The sequence below is a fragment of the Onychostruthus taczanowskii genome, unplaced genomic scaffold, assembly GCF_017590055.1.
Source record: "Onychostruthus taczanowskii isolate IOZ18803 unplaced genomic scaffold, ASM1759005v1 scaffold33, whole genome shotgun sequence".
NCBI classification, from domain to species: Eukaryota; Metazoa; Chordata; class Aves; order Passeriformes; family Passeridae; genus Onychostruthus; species Onychostruthus taczanowskii.
In genome coordinates this window covers 7,220,205-7,242,790 of record NW_024500683.1, presented here as the reverse complement: position 1 = coordinate 7,242,790, position 22,586 = coordinate 7,220,205, and the positions used below count along the sequence as shown (strand labels likewise).

The 22,586-nt window shown below is 41.3% G+C and overlaps 1 protein-coding gene across 10 annotated transcripts in view; it reads right to left on the bottom strand.

The window, feature by feature from the left end:
• Positions 1-22,586, bottom strand: part of DST (dystonin) — a 290,720-nt gene that overhangs the window by 246,766 nt on the left and 21,368 nt on the right. For 7 of the 10 annotated variants that reach the window (XM_041410737.1, XM_041410741.1, XM_041410747.1 and 4 more), the window contains exon 1: positions 11,182-11,352. In XM_041410737.1, the coding sequence (XP_041266671.1) occupies positions 11,182-11,272 (91 nt within the window). In that variant the 5' untranslated portion in view covers positions 11,273-11,352. Of the gene's footprint in view, positions 1-11,181; positions 11,353-12,324; positions 12,533-12,680; positions 12,865-18,834; positions 18,980-22,586 lie in introns of those variants that run through there. The other 3 variants (XM_041410735.1, XM_041410736.1, XM_041410734.1) reach the window with 3 other exon arrangements.

Genomic DNA, 22,586 nt, shown 5'->3' with positions numbered 1-22,586 from the left:
GACAATAATTTGTTTTTTCTTTCCCCACAGCCTCCTTTACAGAAAAATTACCAAGTTTCATCACAGGAAGAAGTCTCAAAGAATAAATTACTTAGACATGAAACCTACACACATTCACTAACAAGCAGCACACACAGCCATTCAAAATGGATTTAAGGTAGAGGGGAAAAAAAACACCAAAAAAAAAAAACTGTTTACAAAAACCTACACTAAAATAGATCACTGCTATCCAGATAATTTGTAAGAAATAAATGAAAAAGATTGAGAGATTACTGGTGTAGCTCTGATCAGTTCCACTAAGAGTAACTGGAAAGCACAAATTAAAACAAACAAAACCAAACCTAAAATACTGGGGAACAATGCTCCTAATGGAAAATTGTGATGTAATGTAATATAATGCGATATAATGTTCTGTAATGGAATGGAAAAGAGCCCCAAAACCACTGAGATCAATCTTAAAACTAATATGGAACCATGTCCCCAAGTGCCATATCTACATGCATTTTGAATTCCTTGAGGGACAGTGACTCTTCCACTTCCCTGGGCAGCCTGTTCCCATAATTTCTGTCATGATAAATCAAATTCCTCCATAATTGTTTGATTTCTTCTGAGTTAAAAACAAAACCAGCTACATTTATGGCTGTATATATATATATATATAGGTATGTGTGTGTGTGTGTACACATATAAACACAAGGAAATTTGACTCATATTTACAAAAGCTAACCAAAATCAACAAGGATATAGGGCACAATCCTCTTATAGCCTGAAAAAATTACTTAAAGAATAATAAATTCTTGAATCTTGACTGTCTTCCAACCTGAGAAAATGGTGTTGTTTTCCAGAAGCCAACAATGTATTGTACATTTACTAAAGAGCTGGATAAGGCAGCAAACAAAAACATTCAGTCTTGTCTGATGATACCAATGTGTTCAGATTGGGAGAACTCCAAAATGTTAAGACTCAGACTTACTTACTGAAACTAGGAGGATTATTAGAAATGGAAAGAGGAAATATGATTAAAAGTTTTTAAAAACAACCCAACAAAATTAAAAACAGAAGATAAACATCTCTGAACTACCAAAACTATCAGTGGAAAACTGTCTGTTAACTGCATACAAATCAATAAATCTTATACTAGGTATTTGAGAACTACCTAAACGAAAAAAACTCAAAGAGAATTCTTAAATTCAAAGATCAAAGACACACTACATAAAACAGTAATGCAACCAAAGTACTACATTCAATCACACTCACATCACAAAGTACATCAATAGTAGAAGCCCTGAAGAATATGTACAGCCATCAATGCTTTAGTACCATGGCATGGAAAGAACTTGTAGATGCTGAGATTTTTAATCTTGAAATAGTGAAGTAAAACATTTTAACTGAAAAAAATTATGAAAATACTAAAACGTTAATTAGACTTCCTTTTGCTATACTGACAAAATCAAATTGCAAGCAGACTCCATTATTTCACAGAGCATCTTGGTCAACAGTAACTGCTAGTCATCAAGACAAATACTGCAATAATCTATTTACTCAGAAGAAAAAAAGCAAATAAATGAAACTAAAATTATTTATCAGCCAAGTTATTAAGCCAACACATGGAAAACAAATCTACGGCATTTCAAATGCAGTTAAGATACAGAAAACATCTTGGTGTATTTCATAATTAACAGCAGGGTGGGAGCATTTGCTTTCACGGGCAGTGCAAAGCCAGACTGACTCTCTCACCCTGAGCAGCGATGCTCAGACACCCAGCTGCCAGTCAGAGTACTGAAGCCAGGGGCAAGAGAAACATTTCAGAAATGATCTGTCTGTCCCCTTGGTAGTGTTCCCTCTCTCTGCACTTTCCCTGGCAGGGATTAAACCAGCCTTGCATTCTCTCACAGTAGGACACCAGCACGTCAGTGCACGACCTGATACTCAAATTCCAGTCAGGCTTGATCCTGACTCTAGGAACTCAAGTTCACAGCAGGAACCAGCACGTGGCCACACAGCCTGAGAAATCTCATTCAACACACACAGTTTTTACACTTCATTTTGATAAGGAAAAGCTCAAAGATGTCTCAACAGCTTTAACTACAGTTCAGGGAGTGAAGCCCACACTGCTTCCTAGACTAGAGCCAGTGCTCGAGTGTTCTCTCTGCCAGTGGCAGCAGAAGGAGAAGGGAATAAAGGACTTCTCTTTTTCCACCATGAGAGGGAAGGGACCAGCCTGATGAGGAAGTACAATTCAACTCCACAAGAAATTCAGCTCTCGAAGGAAAGCCATCTTCTGCCTGCAGGCCCACAAGGAATCCAACCTACAGCTAAAATTTAACTTAAAAAATAATGAAGGAAAGAAGAAAGGGGAACCAAAGGTGGAGGGTCTTCCATATGCTAGGAACAAAGTCTTTTTTGAAAAAAAACAAAAGCCTCCCCCAACCTCCAATGAAGAAATATTCCCAAAAAAAAGCCAAATGCTCAAAGATCAGAAGTGAGTAGACTCAAAGTGTATTAGATGAGGAAATGCAAAGAGAAAAAAAAAAACCAAAACAACAGTATCCAGAACAAATTATACAAAGATCCATCAACAATTTAGTCATACACCCAGACCTGCAACAGATGATTCACAGCACTACCACCGAAATGGCTACAAAAATCTAGGCACCAAACTCAAAGGACATTTCAAGCTCAGAATAGATGATCACCCACTTGCTATTGTTATTTAATCAAATCCTTACATTTGGTATTAAAATGCAAATTATTGGAGAGACACACAAGCTCTCAAAGTGTAAACTTAATCCTTGAAATTCTCCTGAGTATTATGTTGTTCCCAAAGTAAAAAAAAGCTCCAGTATGACAGTCAAAATATCAAGGCATAAACATGTATTGTTTCTAGGATACTAATACAATCTTTTTAAATTAGATTGTAACTGTTTGATGCTGCTCAGTCCTACCATACACCCACTTTAAACAGCATGTTGGATGGCTGGACTCAGTGTAATCCAAGATCTGAAGGAAATGCATATCCATGAGAAAGCAAAAATAAATGTACAGTTTAAGTAGAAACATGCAAGGTCTGCAAGAACCAATGTGATTTCATTTAATACAATTTGCAACAGCAGAAAATGAGAATTTGGGTGAATATTCTCAGAGGTGGGATAGATCTGGCCTCACAAGAACTATATGGACTTCATTAACAAGGGCTCTATTTTGAAATATTGAAAAAAACATAGAGTGCAAAAGTATCCGGTTGAGCAGGGTAAAATTATAAGGTAATTTCATCAAGGGACCTAATCAACTTTGGCTTTCTTCCTGTGGCTCATCTGTGTCTGTTCTTCTCTACTTTAAAGAGATACTGAGCCAAAGGCTGCTTTAACTCCAATGTAAACTGGAGGTAGACAAAAAATTCCAGCAAAGCAAAATGAAAACCTACCCAAAACCACAACAAATTTTTCTCAGTAATTGCTTTCTTAAAAATTAAGAGGGTAGAAGGCATAAAGCCTAAGAAGTCTGCTCTGTGGAGAAAATTTCAGTATGTTTGAAATGTATGTTCTTTTTAATTCATAAATCAACTTTCTTTCTAAAAACTAGCATTACTTTTTCTCCAGAGAAGACTCCATATTTAAAATATTTCAAAAACTGAATTTTAAATGCAGAACTGCTCTGTAATACATGGTATTATGAAATGGTTTCCAACATCAGGTTATGATCTCAATAATGAACGTATAGTCACTGGAGGAAAACTTGCAAGGCACAAACAGCAGGGAAGAGCCTAATTGCTATTAAAGGTCATTGGGACTTGCAATCACATTGCTATATGTTCTTTTGAAAATATCCCACTCTGGAACCAGAACTACCTTAGCAATAATACCTTATTCCCAGAAGTTATATACAAATACACAGCAGTGGTTTCTTCAGACCAGTGCTCTAGTCATTTCCTAATTCCTAGGACGTAATGTAAACCCTTTATCTCAAAATTAAAAATTTATCTAAAGGCAAAGTAATTTAAAGCATTAAATATTTAAAAACATCAATAGCTAAGTTCCTGACTCCCACCAAAATTAACAGAAGTTTTGTTTGAATAAAAACCACAGCACTGAAAGTGCCATTTCTCTTTCAAAAAAGCTCTTTTGCTTGAACAGTTCAGGATGCTTTATTATTAATATTACTGCAAAATGTCTGCCCAAATGATTACACTCATTTTCTAATGTTGCTTCTACTGTGCCTAGGAGACTTGTCACATGAGGAGCACACAGAGGGTAATCTGATCAGGCAGAAGCAGTCTATGAGCAGACTTTGACAGGATATCCATTTCAGTGCCGAGCAAGAGACTTTCTGGAACTTCTCTGTTCACCCATATTTTCATCTGCAAAATGCCCAAAACACGCCTCTGAAAGCTGCACACAAAGTCAGACTTTTATCCATTTTGTGAACTAAAACACACACACATCTCTCTAATCCCAGTACAGAAGAGCTCTACTAATTTTAGATCCACGTGGTGCCAAGTGTCATAGCTGTCAGATAGCTGGATACCTGAACCTCAGACCAAACTAATTTAGTTCTCCAACACAATTAGGCTATGAACCCCACTTAACTGCTGATCTGTATTTATGTGCATTGCAGAACACGTCATTAAATACCATAATTTTACATATTAACTATGAAACTGAACAATGAAGACATGTTTAAACGCAAACCAAGTTCAAAAGGGCCATGTGGCTATAATCAAGAGCAGATTTTGGCCTATGCCACTGGAAAGCCCATCAGAGACCTAATCCTCCTTGTCTTACAGAAATAGCCACACTAATTGTGTGATTGCAAGGTCCAGAATTTAACCCTCAATATATTTGCCTAGAATCTTCGCCCTTTCACAGATTTATTGGCAGCTATCGTCATTTTGTACAAAATCCAAGGAATAAATAGATTAACACTCCACAGCAAAATGATGTACTCACCAGGTAAAATTAAATTAAATCTGGAGCCACGCTGACTTATTTTTAATGCAGCTACAGCCAAATTGGAATTCCCTACAGAAGGCCTGACTTTAGGAGGAATATGACTTATCAAAGGATCACTATTACTTGGGCCCCAGTCTCGGGAAGAGCCTTGAGTGGGTGGGTGGGTCTTTCCCCTACAAAAGCACCGAGTCTGCCTACACAGACCAACTTGTAAGATCTGGCTATTAACATGCCCTTCAGGATTTGACCAGCAGACTGAAGTGTCTTTGTAAGCATTGTTTCACCTGTTTGAAAGCTGGGCTGACTGCAAGCATTCAGTACATGAATATTTTCACCCACTACAGAAAAACAAGGCTTTGTTAAATTAAATGGCTTTAATGATGTTTTACAGGAAACATTTCAGGCATGCAGCAATAAGCTGCATTCATATTTGACATTTACAAAACGTTATTATTTTAAGCCTGAACTTATAAAATACTTGCACTTAAATTCAAGCATGTGAATAAGCCCATTTTTATTTTACAAAGCACTTAATTCCAAGTACATGTTGAAATGGTGGAATAAACTCCTCAAACCAGGCTTGTTTTAAATAGCGTAAAGGAAAAATAATAAAGCATAATCTGGTTTTCAAGCAACATACCACTAGAAATTAAGCAAGTTGATCACAGAAAACAATTATTAACACGTCAACCAGTAATATATATTGAGACAAAATAAACCTTTTAACTCAATAGTGACTGAAGTTCTTTTTCTTTTTTTCCTCCCCTCATACCTGACCATCTCTTGGCTTTCATCCTAAAAAAAGAATTATGGAATATTCCTATGAGCTCTACTTAAAAGATGTTGCTGACTCAATGGGAATTGGGGAATAGCAGAAAAGCAAAGAAGCAGACCTTTGATGTCTTCTCCAATTCACATACGAAATATATTTGAATCAATGGCCACATTCTGTCTGCCTTACTCAACCAAACAGGTATCTATTAAAATCATGGAGAAGCCACCCCAGTTTATGTATCCCATCAAACTGAGCTTCAGAAAATGCTGCCCAAGTCTCAAGGCCTTTAAAGAAACAAACCTCACTAAATTGTCCAACATTCAGGTTCTTTCTATTTTACTCCAAGATCTCTTCCTTTTAGCTCAAGTGAACACCTCATCCAAGTCAAATCAGCAAGATCTGGTTCATACTTAAGATGAATGTACTCAAGGAAATATCCCATCTCCAAGCCCTTTAAAAGTCAGAACTTCCACCTTAAATAAGGAAGAATGTTGAAACAGAGTAAAACTTCAGGGTTTACATTTTAGGTAGCTCAAGTTGACCAGTAATTTTGCCCAACTTCAGACAGCACAATAGCTATTATGTTTCCATCCCTAATTGAAGACATTTTCTGTTGGCTACAATTCTTCCTTTCCAGGGGGGTAACCTGCTGCAGGAAATGTGCTAGGAATATGGGAAACAACAGGGCTGTCTTGCTGAAGATTGGCATGGTGGCAAAGAAAGGATCAGGTGACATGCAGCTGGATAATCCACACGTGCCCAATAGTAAGCCAAAATAACTTTCCCTTTTGAAGAAAATTTAAAAAGTGATCAAGTCCAAGGGTACATGCTACCAGCACCTGAAAAGAGGTCAAAGAAAACCATCCATAGTGGAAACCACCTAATCAATTTCTCACTTCAGGATTTCCTGCTGCATTCAAAAATCAGAACCCTGAAGCAGAAGATCCCATTAGTTCACAGCTGAGAGCCCAGAAGAGCATGATTTCTGCTGACTAAAGATTCAGCTCCCCAACTTCAAAGCATAAATAAGGAAATTCAGAAATTCACATATTCCAGAGCCAGGAGCATCTATCTTACTGTCTTTGCTCCATAAAGTCACCTCTGAAAAAGAATATCCCTGAACTAAATCTGATACCTAACACATTTAGGAGCCTCCAAATTCCTAAAATTGATTTTCAGGTGTATAAAAACCATTCTGTGCAAACACTCCCTTCTTAAGTCAGCTCAAAGGGGCTGGACAACAGGCATCTATTGTTTCTATCTTAATTCAAAACCTGTACCCAATGTCAGAACAGCTTTACTTGACACTGCCCTCAATCAATCATTAGAACAAATTACATTGTCTCTGAACCCTACACAGGCAACAAAATGCATCAGATGACCTGCTAGCTCTCGTCCATCTCCAGTGTCTTTGTTCTCAGAATACAGAACCAGAGCTGTTTGCTGTGCTTCAGCTGAATGTGTAGCATTACAGATCTTTTTAAAGCCAGAGAGCAATGCCAACAGTGAAACAGAATGTACCAAAATTTAACAACCCGACCTGAGTTTTGCTGTCTCCCAGGCTTAGCACTCCTTCCTATGCACACCAGGGCTATGCAGCAAGCCCAAAGTACCCAAAGGAAGCACTAATCAGACACCCACTGCAAACAAAAGATTCATGTGACACCTTTCCTAGCATTAGCAACAATTTAGTGAAGTCCCTGAACTGCAAGACTCTATTTTTCATGGGTAGTCATGTCAAGGTGAATTTTCTAATAGATCTGTTTCCTATAGTTGTAGATGTATAAATCTACAGCATTAAAAGCTCTACACAGCCTAGATAACCCTATATATGTCAAACTTCAAGGGCTTGCATAGTTAAAGAATGTTGTTGAATACCTATGATTTATTCAACACTTTACTCCATGAGTTAGCTCTTTCCCAGATACTGCAGTCATGCTGCCATTAACAGATGCACCCCTATCAAAAATTATGTCAAAATGGAGACAACCTAGTTACATAATTGTTAAAAATCTTTCAGAAAAGGCTTGTTGCAACTGCTATTCAAATAAAAGTTTACTACCTGAACTGAAAACTACATTACAGCGACCATTTCAGAGGGATGATACATTTATATAGAAACCTGATTCTCAGTTTATGACTTCCAATTTATAGCAGGGGAAATCTAATGAACATACTGCACTCACAGCTTAAAATCATAATCTTCAAATATTTAATGTTCAAATAATAATGGCACAGAACAATGCATTCCTATGCCATATGACAGAGATGGCATTTAATACTTTAAAAATGAAAAGTATATGAAACACTATTGCACATTTTCTTATTTATCAAAAAGGCTACAGCTAACAATTTCATTACATTTTGTTCCCAGGCAACCGTGAGGTAACTTACAGAGCACCAAGAATAATTTTTGAAGTTCTTTACAACCTCTGAGAGAACTCAAATACAATTTTTGAGAACATGTTGAATCTTAATTAACAACTATTTGTATGATTCCTCATATTGCTATTCAGCCATAAACAAGTTGTGAAATATGTTAAGTACTTCAATAAATAAACTATACTAGATGTTTTATTGCCACTCTCATACTAGAGGGTTTGCCTTTGAATTCTTAGAGGTGCTACCAACAAAGAAGCAATTTTTTCCCCTGAATAAGTAGCTGGATTCAACCTGATTCAACCTGGATTTCTAAAACATCTGATATTATGTGACTTTTTTTTCCTCCATCAAAATGCTTTAGAAATACTGCCAAATAATTACTAATTTTTTCCCCTGAATAAGTAGCTGGATTCAACCTGATTCAACCTGGATTTCTAGAACATCTGATATTATGTGACTTTTTTTCCTCCATCAAAATGTTTTAGAAATACTGCCAAATAATCACTAATCGAGAGGGAAAAAAAAAAAAAAAAAAAAAAAAAAAAGAGAAAAAGAGACAACAAACAAATTGACAGCCAGCAACTGAGCTGACCCGGGATCAGAAAACAACACTCTCTTCTCCCATGGCAAACAGCACTTCAGTGGTATGTCAGATTTAGCAAACAGTTGCCTAATTATTTACTGTCACAGCCAGAGACATGATCAGCAGACAGAATTTGGAGACACACAAATAGTCGGCATTCAATTTTTAAAACAACAAGGTACTTGGTATTGCGTGATCTTCAAAATCTGCAGCCTACTTTGGAAACAGAAACAGAGGAAGAGTAAAATTTCACTTTTCTACATTTACAAAGGGCAGCTTTTATCTTCCTAAGTCAAACTGCCTGAACATCTTAATGATGCAGCATCATACGATCCCAAGCCTTCCAAGACAGGCAATGAATTTTGTACAGCTGACTCTGCTAGTTACAGTACTCAACAGCTGGGACAAAGATAATTTGGCACCCTGATAATGGCCTAGATGAGTATGAAGCATTCTGCAGACTGTAAAAAGGAAGGAAAAAAAATAAGAACTATCAGCATTAAAATTATAGATTGAAACTCATCTGATAAAGCCAACATAGTTCACATTTGATTAAGAAATTTACTGAAGGAGGTGTTTACAAAACTGAGAAATTCAGAGAAATGGCACTCCCTCTTCAAAGCCTATATTGTAGCAATTCTTGTCTGATTAGATCAGCTCCCATAGCAAGTCATCAGAACAACAATCGCTGTAGTGAAGTCATACTACTGGGACTCGAATGGGAAATCATGACTGGCTTGAAAACACATTTTAGAAAGTAATGTGCTTTCCAGATTTCCAATACATCTTAATTAAAACAAGTCCAAACCTTTACCTTTGCTCCAAATGGCTGAATAAAGTCTACCTTGAGCAGCAAAACACAGCATACCAATATACAAAATATGACACTAAAAACCAAGACAACAGACACTGGATCTTTCCAAATAATTTCAGGATTCAGGGGGTCACTGAAAATGGCATATGAATGGACTTTGTGTTACACCACAATGAGATATACTCAAATACTTTCAGAAAGTGGTTTATTTCTTACAGAGATGTAAATTAGCTTTTAGAGTTTAATTAATTAAAATCCTATTGTTCACAACCTACAAAAACCAGACCTTTCAGTCCCATTCCTGATGAAACTCCCATTGAAATAGGGGAAATTGGGCCTAATCTCTTTCCCAGGTTTTTAAGCAAGTAATTGGTATGAGAAGGAACCTTATTAAACCTAATTCTAGCAGGAAATAAAAGGTGATTCAAAGCAGAAAAACAAGATTTCTCAGTGTTTATTTAAAAAGTAAACAGCCTACTAGCTCCAAAATATTGCACAAATCAGATCAGCTGCCTATAAATTGAGGACTTAAAAAAAAAAAGGGAGAATGGAATAAAGACGTGGTTTTGAAGATGATGGCAATCATCAAATGGTAATTATTTCTCAACCAAAATGCACTAAGGCGTTTGAGTACAGAAGCGGTGCACATGCTCCACTGCTGCACTGACACAATGGGCAACAGACACAAAGGAGTCATTAGTCAATACTGCTAATGACACATGAAATTGCAAGTGACACCAGTATAAAGTACAGTCAGACCCAACAAGTTCTCATAGTCAAAATAACCATCTGTTGAGGGTTTGTTATTCAAAATACTTCTACTAACAACACAGAACAAATAAAATCAAGTATCACTATCTTCAAATCAAGCTGTCTTAAGCTATGCCACTCCCATTCCCATCAGTGGAAACCATTTAACAAAAATCTTCAGGACTGATTGAAGACATACAGCTGAAAAACTTCAGATATGAAACCTAACATCTTATTCCTTAACATTACAAAAGGACTCAGCACTGCAAATGTCAGCATATGCTGTGGCATGCTGTAAAAACTATTTCAGGGATGTTCAGTGTGAACAGTTAACTCCATCCCTTTCGCACTTGGATTAAAAACAGAGCTGTAACACTTTTGATAAGCTTCTTCAGATTTAGTACTAGCAAATGTACTGAAAAACAGCAGTGAATCATCCAAACCATCCCTTCCATCCCGAGGTCCTTAAGAAATCAATGCAATTTACATTTCTAGCAGAATTAATTTAGCCGCATGCATCTTCACTCTGATAAATGCCGTTTTCCTTATTTTTCTGTATTCGATTAAAAAACTCAGGCAAAACACGAACTACTCTAATTCTTTGCCCTAACCCCAAAAATAAACCAAATAAATAAATAAATAGGTAAAAATAAACCAAAGCTTTAAATATGAATGCACACCGACACATAAATCCCTGTGTCCGCACTGCACTCGAAAAAGCGACTTTTAAACACGCGAGAACGCCTGCCACACACTGGTGAGGTGACACGGTATTTATATCTATGGCACCAGCCGCCCACGTCCGTTCCCTCCCGACCTACCCTCGCAGGGACGCGGGGCCACCAATGTTCCCCACCTGGCCGCCAGCGCCTCCCGGCTCCGCAGTCGCCACACCCGGCGGGGCGAGCGGCGGGGAGCACTGCCCTACCTTTGTATCTCTCTAGGACATCTTCGTAGGCTTGCAGGTACTCCTGCTCCTCGGCGTAGAAATACGCGCCGGGGGAGAGGTAGCCAGCCATGGCCACCAGCTAGCCCAGCCCAGCCCTGCCCTGCCCGGCTGTGCGGCTCCGGGCGGCCGGCAGCTCCGGGGATGGCACAAGAAAAGCTCCGGCAGCAGCCGGCGGGGGGCGGCGCTGCCAGCCCGGCCGAGGAAACGCCCCCGCCGCCGCTCGGGTTTCGGTAGCCGCCCCTCGGAGCGCGGAGGGGCGGCACCAGCCCGGGCCCGCTCCGGTGCGGTCCCGGCTGCCCGGCCCGCCGGTCCCCCGTCCTGCGCACCCTGCCCGCGGGGGCGCGGCGAGATCCGCGGGCGGCCGGGCCGGCTCCGCAACCCCCCCACTCGCGGCTGCATCCTGCGGCTGGTGGGAGCCCGGCTCCGCAGCGCTGGCCCCGCTAATAGCGCCGCTGGGATGGGTTACTCTGGGAAATGGTGTCCCGGGAGGGACGCACGGAGGCGCATATGTAATCGGGGTGGTTGGGGAGAACAACAGCGGTGTCCCCGGGGAGCACTGAGGACGGCCGCATCTTTCTGGGATTCATTTCAGGCGTTTTCCAGCTTTCGCCAGGGTGATGCGGACCTCCGCCCTATTTTCGACATCAATTGTCGCCAGGCCGCGGACCAGAGCCCGTCGGCGCCTCCGGCACACCGGGGCGGCTCCGTTCCTGTCCCCGTCCACCCCGAGCGCAGCCCCGGCCCCGAGCGGACAAAGACCGGCTCCTGGTCCCCCGCCCCTCGCGGAGCATCATCGGCCGCCGCGGCCTCTCCCCGCGCTGCGGGCGGGATGCCGCTTCCACCCAGGGCGGCCGGGGGCTGCCTCGGCCTTGTGGGCCGAAAAAAGCGGCGGCCCCGCTGAGCCGCCCCCCGCCGCGGCTGCAGCCCCCGGCCGCTGATGCCTTTTCGCATGAAAGTTTAATGGGCGCACCTGCGCGTGTTTGGGCTCGCCTTCCACACGCATCAGTTCACCCAGCCGGAAAAGGCGGCCAAAGAGCTTAGTCACCGCCCGGCGGGGCCGCGCTCTGAAAGAGAAGGGACGGGGGTCCCTCCGGCCCCCGGCCGCCCCCGACCGCGCCTTACCGGCGATGCGCAGCACGGCCCGCTCGGCGGGGTCCAGCACCGAGCCCCCCTGGATCTTCCGCTTGGACCGCTCGTGTTTGGGCAGGTTCCAGGGCAGCGTGTCCCCCGGCGCCGGCGACACCGTCCCCGACCTCTGGCTGAAGTCCTCCTCGTCGGAGAAATCGGCGGAGGACGACATGGAGCATCGGTAGGACGCGTTGCCGGAGCTCTGCACGGGGAGACAGACAGACAGACAGGGTGCGTGGGGAGCAGCTCGGGACGAAGGGCCTCAGGTGGCGCCGGCGAATACCCGCCCCGCGTGGCGTGGAAAAGCATCTCACGGGAAAAGGAGGATAGGGGAGAGGGCCGCCGCTCACCATTGGTGTGAATTTAGAGGGGGAAAAGGGTGCGTGTGCCGCGTGCCGAGGGTGATCCTCCAAAAAATAGCCGGTCTTTAGCGGGAGTGCATTTGGAGGGATGTCGGGCTAGAGCCGTGGCCTGCGGCTGGGCAACCAGCTCGCAAATGAGCCTCCCACTTCCCCAACAATAACCCCAGCAGCAACAACAGCCAAAAAAAAAAAAAAAAAAAAAACGCCACCAACAACCTTCCCGGCTGCAGATCGAAAAAAAAAAAAAAAAAAAAAGCCACCAACAACCTTCCCGGCTACAGATCGAAGGCGTTTGGCTCCCCCGCCAGGACAAGGGGAAGATTTGCCATCACCGAGCTCCTGGTAAATCCGCCCCTGGGACAGACCCAGGCCCGCCGGGATCCCAGCTCTGTATCAGCGGCCGGGCCTCCCCTGCCCGCGCTCCCGGGCAGCCCGGCGCGGCTGGCTAACGGGGGCGGAGGGGAGCAGGGGAGGGAGGAACACGATTCCTCAGAGCAGCCCGGCACGACGGGCAGCCTTAAGTCACACTTTGCCAAGCGACTTCGGCAAACAAACGACTGATCTGGGAGTATAAACTGTATCCACTTTTAGGCTTCCCAGCTACTCAAAAAAGAGCTCTTCCAGAAACATAAATAAACAGTGATGCAGCAGAGGACTGCTGCCATGTCTGGCTTCCCTGTTTACAGTAAAGTAGGAAACGGAGATGTGTGAACAGTAGCAGTTCAGCTCCATGTAGAAATTCAAGGTACATCATTAAACACGTTATCAGGACATAATGGTCAGCAAGGTGCTATTGCTTTTACTCTGTATTTTCTGATTGAAGGGATTTGTTTCTCCAAGGCATGAGACTAGAAAATGGTGGGTTTGATTTGTCATTTCATGTGGGAGCTGCTGTTAACAGCCTTTCAAAAGTGCAACATGATGCTCGTCCAATTATTTTAATTTTTAGGTGTGTGCTGTTGTCAACTTTTACAGGTGTAGTAGAATCATAGGCTCACAGAATTGTTTGAGTTGGAAGGGACCTTTAAAGACCATCTAGTTCCAACCCCCTTGCTGGGGGCAGGGACAGCTTCCACTAGACCAGGTTGCACAAAGCCCCATCCAAACTGGCCTTGAGCACTTCCACAGCTTCTCCAGTGCCTCACTGGAACTCCATAGTGAAGGATTACTTCCTTATGTCTAATCTAAATCTACCCTCTTTCAGTTTGAAGCCAGCATATTTTGTTACACAGCAACAGTCCCACTCAGCCATTCTAGATTCCAGATTTGATATTAAACCAGATAGTATTTTAGGTTTGTATTGCCCTTTTCTCAATTTTATTTTTTTCTATAAAGGGGCTTAAAGGGTACCTTTTCTTAAAGAAGAAATTTGTACAGTGATTGCGATCTGATAAAATGTATTGGTTTTGTCTGATTTTTTTTTTTTACTGATAATCCAGAGAAACAACATGATGCACTCTTTGCTCTGCAAAGAAGTAAAATATAATATACAGTTAAATAATCTGTTATAATAAGAGGAGATCACTTATTAGTGTTTTTTCCTTCTGAACCTCTTCACTTCTATCCCAATTCTCTTTTCTCCTTGTATGGTACTCCATGGTGAAGTTTGAAATGTGCAAATTGTGAGAGAGGGAACAAAAACATAAAACTAATTAACTGAATTCTTGTCCACTGTCTTGTGATGTAGAGAGAGCAAAAGGTACGTGCAGAAAAACAGAAACATGAGATGTCTGATACCAGCTCAGATTTCCTTCATAATTAGTTTTAGTGCAGAGACTATTTTGCTGTCAGTTTGTATAATAAACTAAAACTGGATCTCCTAAAGCAGGATGGTCACATATCGGTGTCTTCATGATCAGAGCTGGAAGTGCTCAGTATGCTGCAGGGCACTTTGCTGTACCAGCTGGGGCTTTTGGGGCCCCTCATGTGCTTAGTCAGGGATTAGGTTCCTTTGAGCCTGTCCTTAGCCCCAGATTTTGCCATAGAAGAGAAAGTGTTGCCTTTAATCCCAGCTCTGAACATCCTGCTTCAGGCCTGTACCTTCTTTTGGCTGATCAGCAACCCTCAGTATCATTGGATCTGAGACCCACAGAGACATATTCTGACTTTTATCTTTTCCACCTTCTGCATTTCCAGCTTATAATATGAAAGTTGGAAAGAGACCAAACAGAGTGTTATGAGGTGCTATAGCAATAGTTTGTTAGTATTTATGTAGCAGCTTGAAATATGCAAGAACAAAGTGCAATCACAATTGCTATTGGAGTTTTGGGGAAAGATCTCTCAACTCCCAGATTTATTTTTGAAAGTAAGCTATAAATTTTATCCAGTTTTATCCAGTTTTTTCAAAAGAGGCCTTCACAGCCCATTATTATATTTCATAACATCTCCTTCTACCTGTAGAAGCCAAAAGCACTGTTGAGTGGTTGTTCATTGTGCACCATCTGAGATGTCAGTTTTAGGGAAAATGAGTCTGCCTTTTAGTCTGCTCTGCTACAATACTGGAAGATAAGTTATGTGAGAAGACTCCACTCATATTTTATGAGAATCAAACTGAACAGGCAATGGTAGAGCAGTCTTTGGCACCTGTGTGCATTACAACTAGCTATCTGCTTTTAGGTTATCCTACCTTAATTGATACATGCAGTAACCAAATGAATAATCAAAACCCACTTTAGCTTTTTAACTCTTGAATTACCATGTTGTTTCACTTTCAGAGCAATGTAGGAAGTTCAGAAAGCAATTTTTCATAACAACAAAATCTGGAAAACATTAAGAAATGTCAACTTCTAACTTAATTACAGTCTACTTTCTTATTCAGCATGGAGATGCTTCTGAGTAATGCGTGCACAGAGATATTGAGCACCTAGGCATTTTTCACTTTGCTATTCCAAAGGTGTTCATGATGGACTGAACAACTTTGCATGAGTAAATTAACAGCTTTGATACAAATTCTGTAATTGTTCCTCTTTTGCATACAGGCACTGTTTGTGTACCACTCATCTCACTGGACTCTGTTCTAGCATACACATTTTCCATGATAGAGTTGTAAATCCCAAATAAGCATTCCATCATCAGAGCATCATATTAAGCAGTTTTAAAAATAGGAAATAATGCAGAACTTCTGTACTATTCTGAAAAGAGTTCCTGTCCCATTAGGACAACACGTGGCAGGGAAAAAAGATTGTTATATTCTGTTAAAATCAGAATATGTAAGGCACTTCTGTTATTTCTGCATAAATTACATGGCTGTGTATTTCACTGTGATGTGAAATATATCAGTTAATAATACACAATGCTTTTTGGCAGGTGACGTGAGTGAATAAAATATTGACCATCCTTACTTATCCTACTCTCAGGGACTTAGCAAGGGTCAGGACTTGACTGCTCTTAGCTTGAAGGCCTGTGTAAGGTCACAGCCCAGTTGCTACAGCTGCTTATTCTCTGCCTCCGACTGCGCCCCGCTGCTGCTGCTCCGCAGCCTCTCCGCAGGAGCGGCGCATCCGCAGCGCGCTTTGCGCGGCCGCTCGGGGCGCCGCAGCCCCTGCGGCTCGCGGGGCTCAGCCAAGCGGAGCTGGCAGCATCCAAAGGCGGGGTTCCCGCGGCACGGCTCGCTCCCGTGCCGCACGGGGGTGCACAGCGCACACGAGTCCCGGGAGCGGAGGGCCGGGCTCCCTCTGCCGCCGGGCTTCCACGAAATCAGGATATTTGCAGGAGCCGCCTGCGAGTCAGGCTGGCAGCTGTGCTGTAAAAGCGAGCTGGTTTCCAGTAACGGGGATGATTTCAAAGAAGCATTTAGTACGCTTCTTGTTAGAGGGATTCGGCCAAGTTCCAAGGCATGATTTTCCCTGAGGAGGGAAAGAATTGCTGTTTGTCATAGGTGAGGCACAGCAGAAGATCAGGTAGAGACTGAGTGGAAGCTGGTGTAGCTGGCAATACTCTACACCCCACCAGAGATCAGCTGAGCCACCTGGAAATAGGAGCTGAAAGGGTCGAGAACAGCGGGGACTGCACACCGTCATTCCGGGGGGAGGAAGCATTAGCCGAGGTCAGGTTTTAAATTCGGTCAGGCAAACCAGCTGGGAAAAGCTGCTGCAAGGCTGATACCAAATTATCTTCATATTACAAAAATTTCCCAACGCTATGACACATCAGAGGTTGTGCTGGCCAGCTGAATTCTAATCAAATAGTTTGTACTTTCACATTTTATCTTTAAGATGATTGTCCACTGCAGTGAGTCCTTTAATGCTGTTTCTTGGAAGCTGTGTGGGAAGTACAGATCAATACTGACTGACATTTAATTTTCAGTTTAGTTATGAGTTATTTATATTTCACTTATGCTAAACTATCTCAGAATTCCTGGAATATAATTTTTCTTTTATTATACTCATTGCAGGAAATGGATAAATATCAACAGAAATGAAGCACTAGAATAATGATTTTACTCAGTGTGTTTCAGCAAAATTCCTTTTAATTTAAAATAATTTAGAATATCAATTGAAATCGAAAGGCTATTTTTGTCCTTTTACATCCCAGACTGAATGATATTAAAGTGGATCAACTTTTAAAGTAAAACGGCTTAACAAATTTAAGACAAAATCTAGGGCAACTGAATGTTCCCATTAGTAAATCTTTACCACTTTAACCTGGGTAGATGATAATGCAATGCAGAACACAAAACATCCAATGTGTGTAATCGGGCTATGTGAGTCCCTTGGGACTGCATGTTGTCAGAAATGACCAAAATTCAAAACACACACAAATGAAAGTACAAACAATGTAAAGCCAGAAATGATGAACTTAAAAAGAAAAATCACCAGTGGAGATGCAGACATAGGAAATCAATATTTTTCTTTGGTTCTGTGCCACTCACTTAAGAGGCCATCCATACTTCCAAGTTCCTATGTTATCAGGAAATATGGAAATTACTACAGAGTTTCTGGGTTTGTATTTAATGTCATAAAGCAATAAGCAGAAAGCTGGAAGGCAAATATACTAAATCTGAAAATCCTGATCATCCAGGGTCTGGCTCTGTGTTAAACTGTCTTGGCAAACAGGTGGGCTTTTCAAACATAAAGACAATATCTACTTGCTCTGTAGAGAGAACTTACATTCTTTATTTCTAAAGGTAGGAGAAGATGGAAATAAGCATTTGGGGTTTATTCTATCATCTGTGTTTTAGAACTAAATTTGAAGACTCGATTCAGCAATCAACATTAAACTATTTGAAAATACATATTCTTATAATTACACACACCGGTTTTAATAATTTGAGATTTTTCTCTTATCAAATCAATTTTGAGTTTCTTTATCTTAAGTTTGCTTGAAAATATTTCCTTCCCAAGGTTTAATTTTCTCAACAATTTTTAGTCGAAGCTGAGTGAGAAGCTTGAGAGCAAGATTATGAAAACATCCAGTAGTTATTTGTAAACACTAAAAAAATCCCAGTGATCTTTTTTGAGAAGACTGTAAGCTTTGGGATGGATACTTCAAATATGAATATGCTTTAAGATAGACATAAGTCTTTTGCCATCTTTGTTAAAAATCTGCCTGCATTTGTCAGAGTGATAAGTCTTTGAGGTATAAATATCATCTGCTATCTCTGGCATCAGGGAGTATAAAGTAAAGCTTTTAAAGTTTGTGTTTGATCTCACTACTCTGACAGGAAAGCTGCTGCAGAACTTCCTGCTGTCTTGATTACAAGTGATCTTCTAGCTGCCACCTCAACCTTATTCTCGGTCTTTTGGGGGCTTTTTGCAACAACAATGTTTATTTCCTTAAATAACCTTTTTTCCTTCCCCAATGCGTATTCATAGCCTGCATACTATCTCCTCTCACCTTCTCTTGGTTTTTGCTGAGCAAGTGTTCTTTTAAATTCTCCTTACCTACTAGCAGTTCTTCTTTGTAAAGGTAAATAGTTTGATTTAACTATTCCTAGTGTTCAGGTAACTACCAATGTTATTTTACCAAACTTTTTTAAACAGAGTTCAAATTTCTCAACTAAAAAGTCTTCAGTGTATCATCTCTGAAAAATCCCTTCAGATTGGCTCCCCCTAAACAGAGTCTCTCAGGGGTTTTAGATCTGCCAGACCAATACCCCACCATCACAGAATGACCAAGCAAATTCCACACTCACAGCTCTTACCTCCACACTTGGGACACCTACCATCCCCACCAAGGAGCTGACCAGGATCCTTCCAGCTTGGAGATCCAGAGGAAAAACTAATCTTTGCACTTAATCGTTGCCTGCCATGGTTTCAGGTTGGTGGCAGTGCAGACAAGAGGCATGGAGAGCAGGGCAAGGCAGGCCCCAGACCTGAGAGGCAGGAGAGTTTTCGTTTTTGCTCTCCGTGACTCGCTCAGCCTGCGCAGCCAGCGAGAGGAAGAAGCCGTGTGATGTGAATGTGGAGAGGACAAACACCGGAACCGGCATGCTGCAGGAAAGGGCTGGAGAAATACACCGGGACTGAGAGCCTGAGGGACAAACAGAGCCTGACAGAGCCCGGGAGCTGCAGCTGGAAAGCATTCAAGGGAGCAGCACACTCTGTGGATAAAGACTCCAGGAGCAATGGCCCTGCAAGGTAGCTGTTGGGATTAGTAACCATCAGTGCTGGAGGAAGCGGACTTCGGGAGAGCTACGGGTCTGACATGCTGGCACGGAACTGGAGCTGCCTCTGCAAGAGGCTTTGAACAAGGCAGGTTAATGAACAAGGAGGGTAGGAACTGTGTGTGTGAAGGCTTCAGAGAAGACAGACAAGAGCCAAGGATTGCAGTACGCAACCTGGGGCCACAGGGACGCAGAGAAATCAAAGAGACAGCTGGAACAAATGCCTCAGAGCATGAAAGGACTGACCAGGTGAACCTGGGAATGGCTGTGACATGAAGGAGTGAAACAAGAACTGGCAGAGCAAGAGACAAGGGCCAAGGTCAGCTGAGGAATGAGGACTGGACAGCGAGGAAGGAGTTGGCAGAGGCAAAGTCAGGAGCAGGCTGGAGGAGACGTGGCAGAAACAGCCACACTTGGGAAGAATGAGCACAGGAAAGCTCATTGCCCTAAGAAGCCTGGAAGGAAAAGGAAATTTCACCCCAACTCCGGCCATTAGCAAATATCTGAAAGTTCCTCTAGAAAAAAAATACCTCCTCCCCTGTGTCACTGATTCATATGAGGAATACAAATGCCATCAGTCGCTCCCTGAAATCCAACAGAATTTTCCATATTGTAGTCAAAGTGTCAAAACCTGCCAGTGAGCTACACAGCTGAGGTTTTCCACTTTGTTTTTAACAGCAGTAGGAAATTAAATACAAAGGTCCTGTTAAAATACTTTTGTTAAGGGTGCAAAGTACTAAAATGTTACGAAATCCAAGACTTAAGGTTCACCATGAAGCCTTGGTTTAGCCTGTTTATTTGTATATTACGATGCAGTCATAATGATGTGATCATATACTATTACATCCTCAGTAATTTTCTTAATAAAATTCTTGCTTTTACTTAGTGCAAATGAAGGGGGATATTCACTCCACAAACAGTTATTCAGTATTTTGTTTGTTATCCTCAGTTGAATGGGCAGTCCTAGAACTTAATTTACTTCATGCTATCCAAATACCAGTGTGAAGAAGGAACTATTATTTAATAGACTGGTTTTCTGTGCTCATCACTATAGTACTATCTGACTGCTTCACTCCCATTACACAAGACGAAAACTAAACCAGGAGGCAAATTTTTTTTCCCTAAGTCCAATTGAGATGCCAGGGATCTGACTTTTAAGAGCCATTAATATTACATATCAATAATACTCAGACTACAGCACACACAGAGTTCAGTGGTGAATAGCAGCTTAAGAACTTCTATAAACCCAGCTGCATGCTTTGATTTAGGCACTTAGAAAATGGAAGATAAAAGAATGTCTTAAACCAGTTGTTCAGCTTATTTACAGTGACCCCGTGCCCACCCTTCAATCTCCAAAGCAGCATTCTCTCTTTTTAAAGAAATAAGAGATCCTCTGTCTTCCTGCAATCTCCTGTTTTATTCATTTATACACTTTACAACTTCTGCAGTAGAACTCCTACACATAAGAGTCATCCTAAGAGCACTTCCACCCTATGATGAATACAGAGTACATCCTGTGAAAAAGCAGTACACCATCATACAGTTAAAGCCTGTGTGACAAGGCAGATGCACAATCCACTGAATTAAAGCTGCACGTGTAATTCAGCACCTTAATTCCAGTGCTTGATAATATCTGAACATTTGCCTCTGCCAAACTATTCTTTCAACATCATACCCATGTGTAGTGTTATATATAAATACAAATGGATAAGGGAGTCCCTTGCTATATAAAGATGTACTTTTATGTGCCACAGTAGGATGTTACACAATACAACCCTGAAGAGTGACTCTTGTGGCAGTGAAGGAAAAGGAAACATCTGCATTTAGACTATAATTACTATGCATCTGTGAGACAATTACTGGTCATTTTAAGTTGTGCAAACAACACTATCAACAAGATCAGAGCTGATTAAATTTTTTAACCTGCTTTCAGCTACTGTACAGAATTTACAGATTTATAATCACATACATAAAACATTTTTTCTTACAGTTAAGACTGCTAGAACATTTTAGCAGCTTAGGTTTCTATTACTAGCTCTCCCAGAAGGACACTGGGATTTAAAAAAGAAAAATTATGAAGAGCTAAAAATTTAATTTCTCGGTGAGGCTATGCTGCATGCATGTAGTAAAATTTTATCAATGAACACAAAATCCCAGATAATAGAAATCATGGCAAAATGATGGTGGCAAAAAAAAATTGACATTTTTTCAAGCCTGAGTTTTACAACTCCATTTCTTAGATGCAACATTAGAATATGAATACGAGAAATTAGAATAAGAATAAGAGAAAATATTATTTTCTCTTATTCCCTTCTAATTTAGTGGCAAGTTCGCTTCAGCTCCAAGGATGAAGGGTGCACTTTGACCCTCTTTGAACACTTTAGATGGAAGAGAGTTAGGCTGGTTTAAGCTCTCGTCCCATTTTCACTAAGTAAGCATTTGCCCTGGGAATGAAAGTTGAGTCAGACAAGATAAAAAGTGTATGAAATCAGCTCACCTATCAAGAAAAACACTGCTATATTAGAGGGCTTTGTCACCACAGGGGACAATCAATGCAAATGACCTTAACCCCCAAATAAGAGCTAGCAGTGAAGTCAGTTAAGGTGTACATGTGTACTGTTACTGCTATGCTTATTTCTTGTGTCTTTTTCCATTAATGTGTTATCAATTATTAGCCCTATTGCAATTAACTTGTTTCTTTTCTACTATGCTTAATAGCTGTAGTAACTCAGTATAGGAAAAAAAACACTAGAAAGACAACAATAATTTTAAATCCCAGATCTAACTCTTAGCATATCACTGCTGTGTTTTAGGAAAGAGTAGTTTTAAAACAGTAATGCATTCACCTCCAGGGCCTAGTGAAACTCATGGCAATACACCTTTAAGAAATCCCTTCAAAAACCTAAACTGCCTAGGAGCTGGGCAAAAGGAGTGGAAGAAACGGGCAATTGCTGTAGCGCAATGGATGAGCTGCAGGGTGGAGAGGGAAAAGCAGCCAAGAGGAAATGGGGAGCAGGCAGCAAGGGAGGAGGTTACAGAAACTGGAAGAACAGCAGGAAAATGAACTCTCTGGGCAAAACTCTTTATGAAGAATTTATCAGTGAGGAGTTACTTGCTATAAGAAAAGCCATAAAACACAGCAGTCCAAAAAAGAGATGTAAGCAGTCTCTTGGAAAAAGAGCTAACTTCAAAGTCAACCTAATAGCCACTGAAAGCTTTCTCTTCATTTCAAACATGACTGGATTTAGCATTAATAGTCATATTTGCAAAGATCCTGTGCACCTAAAATA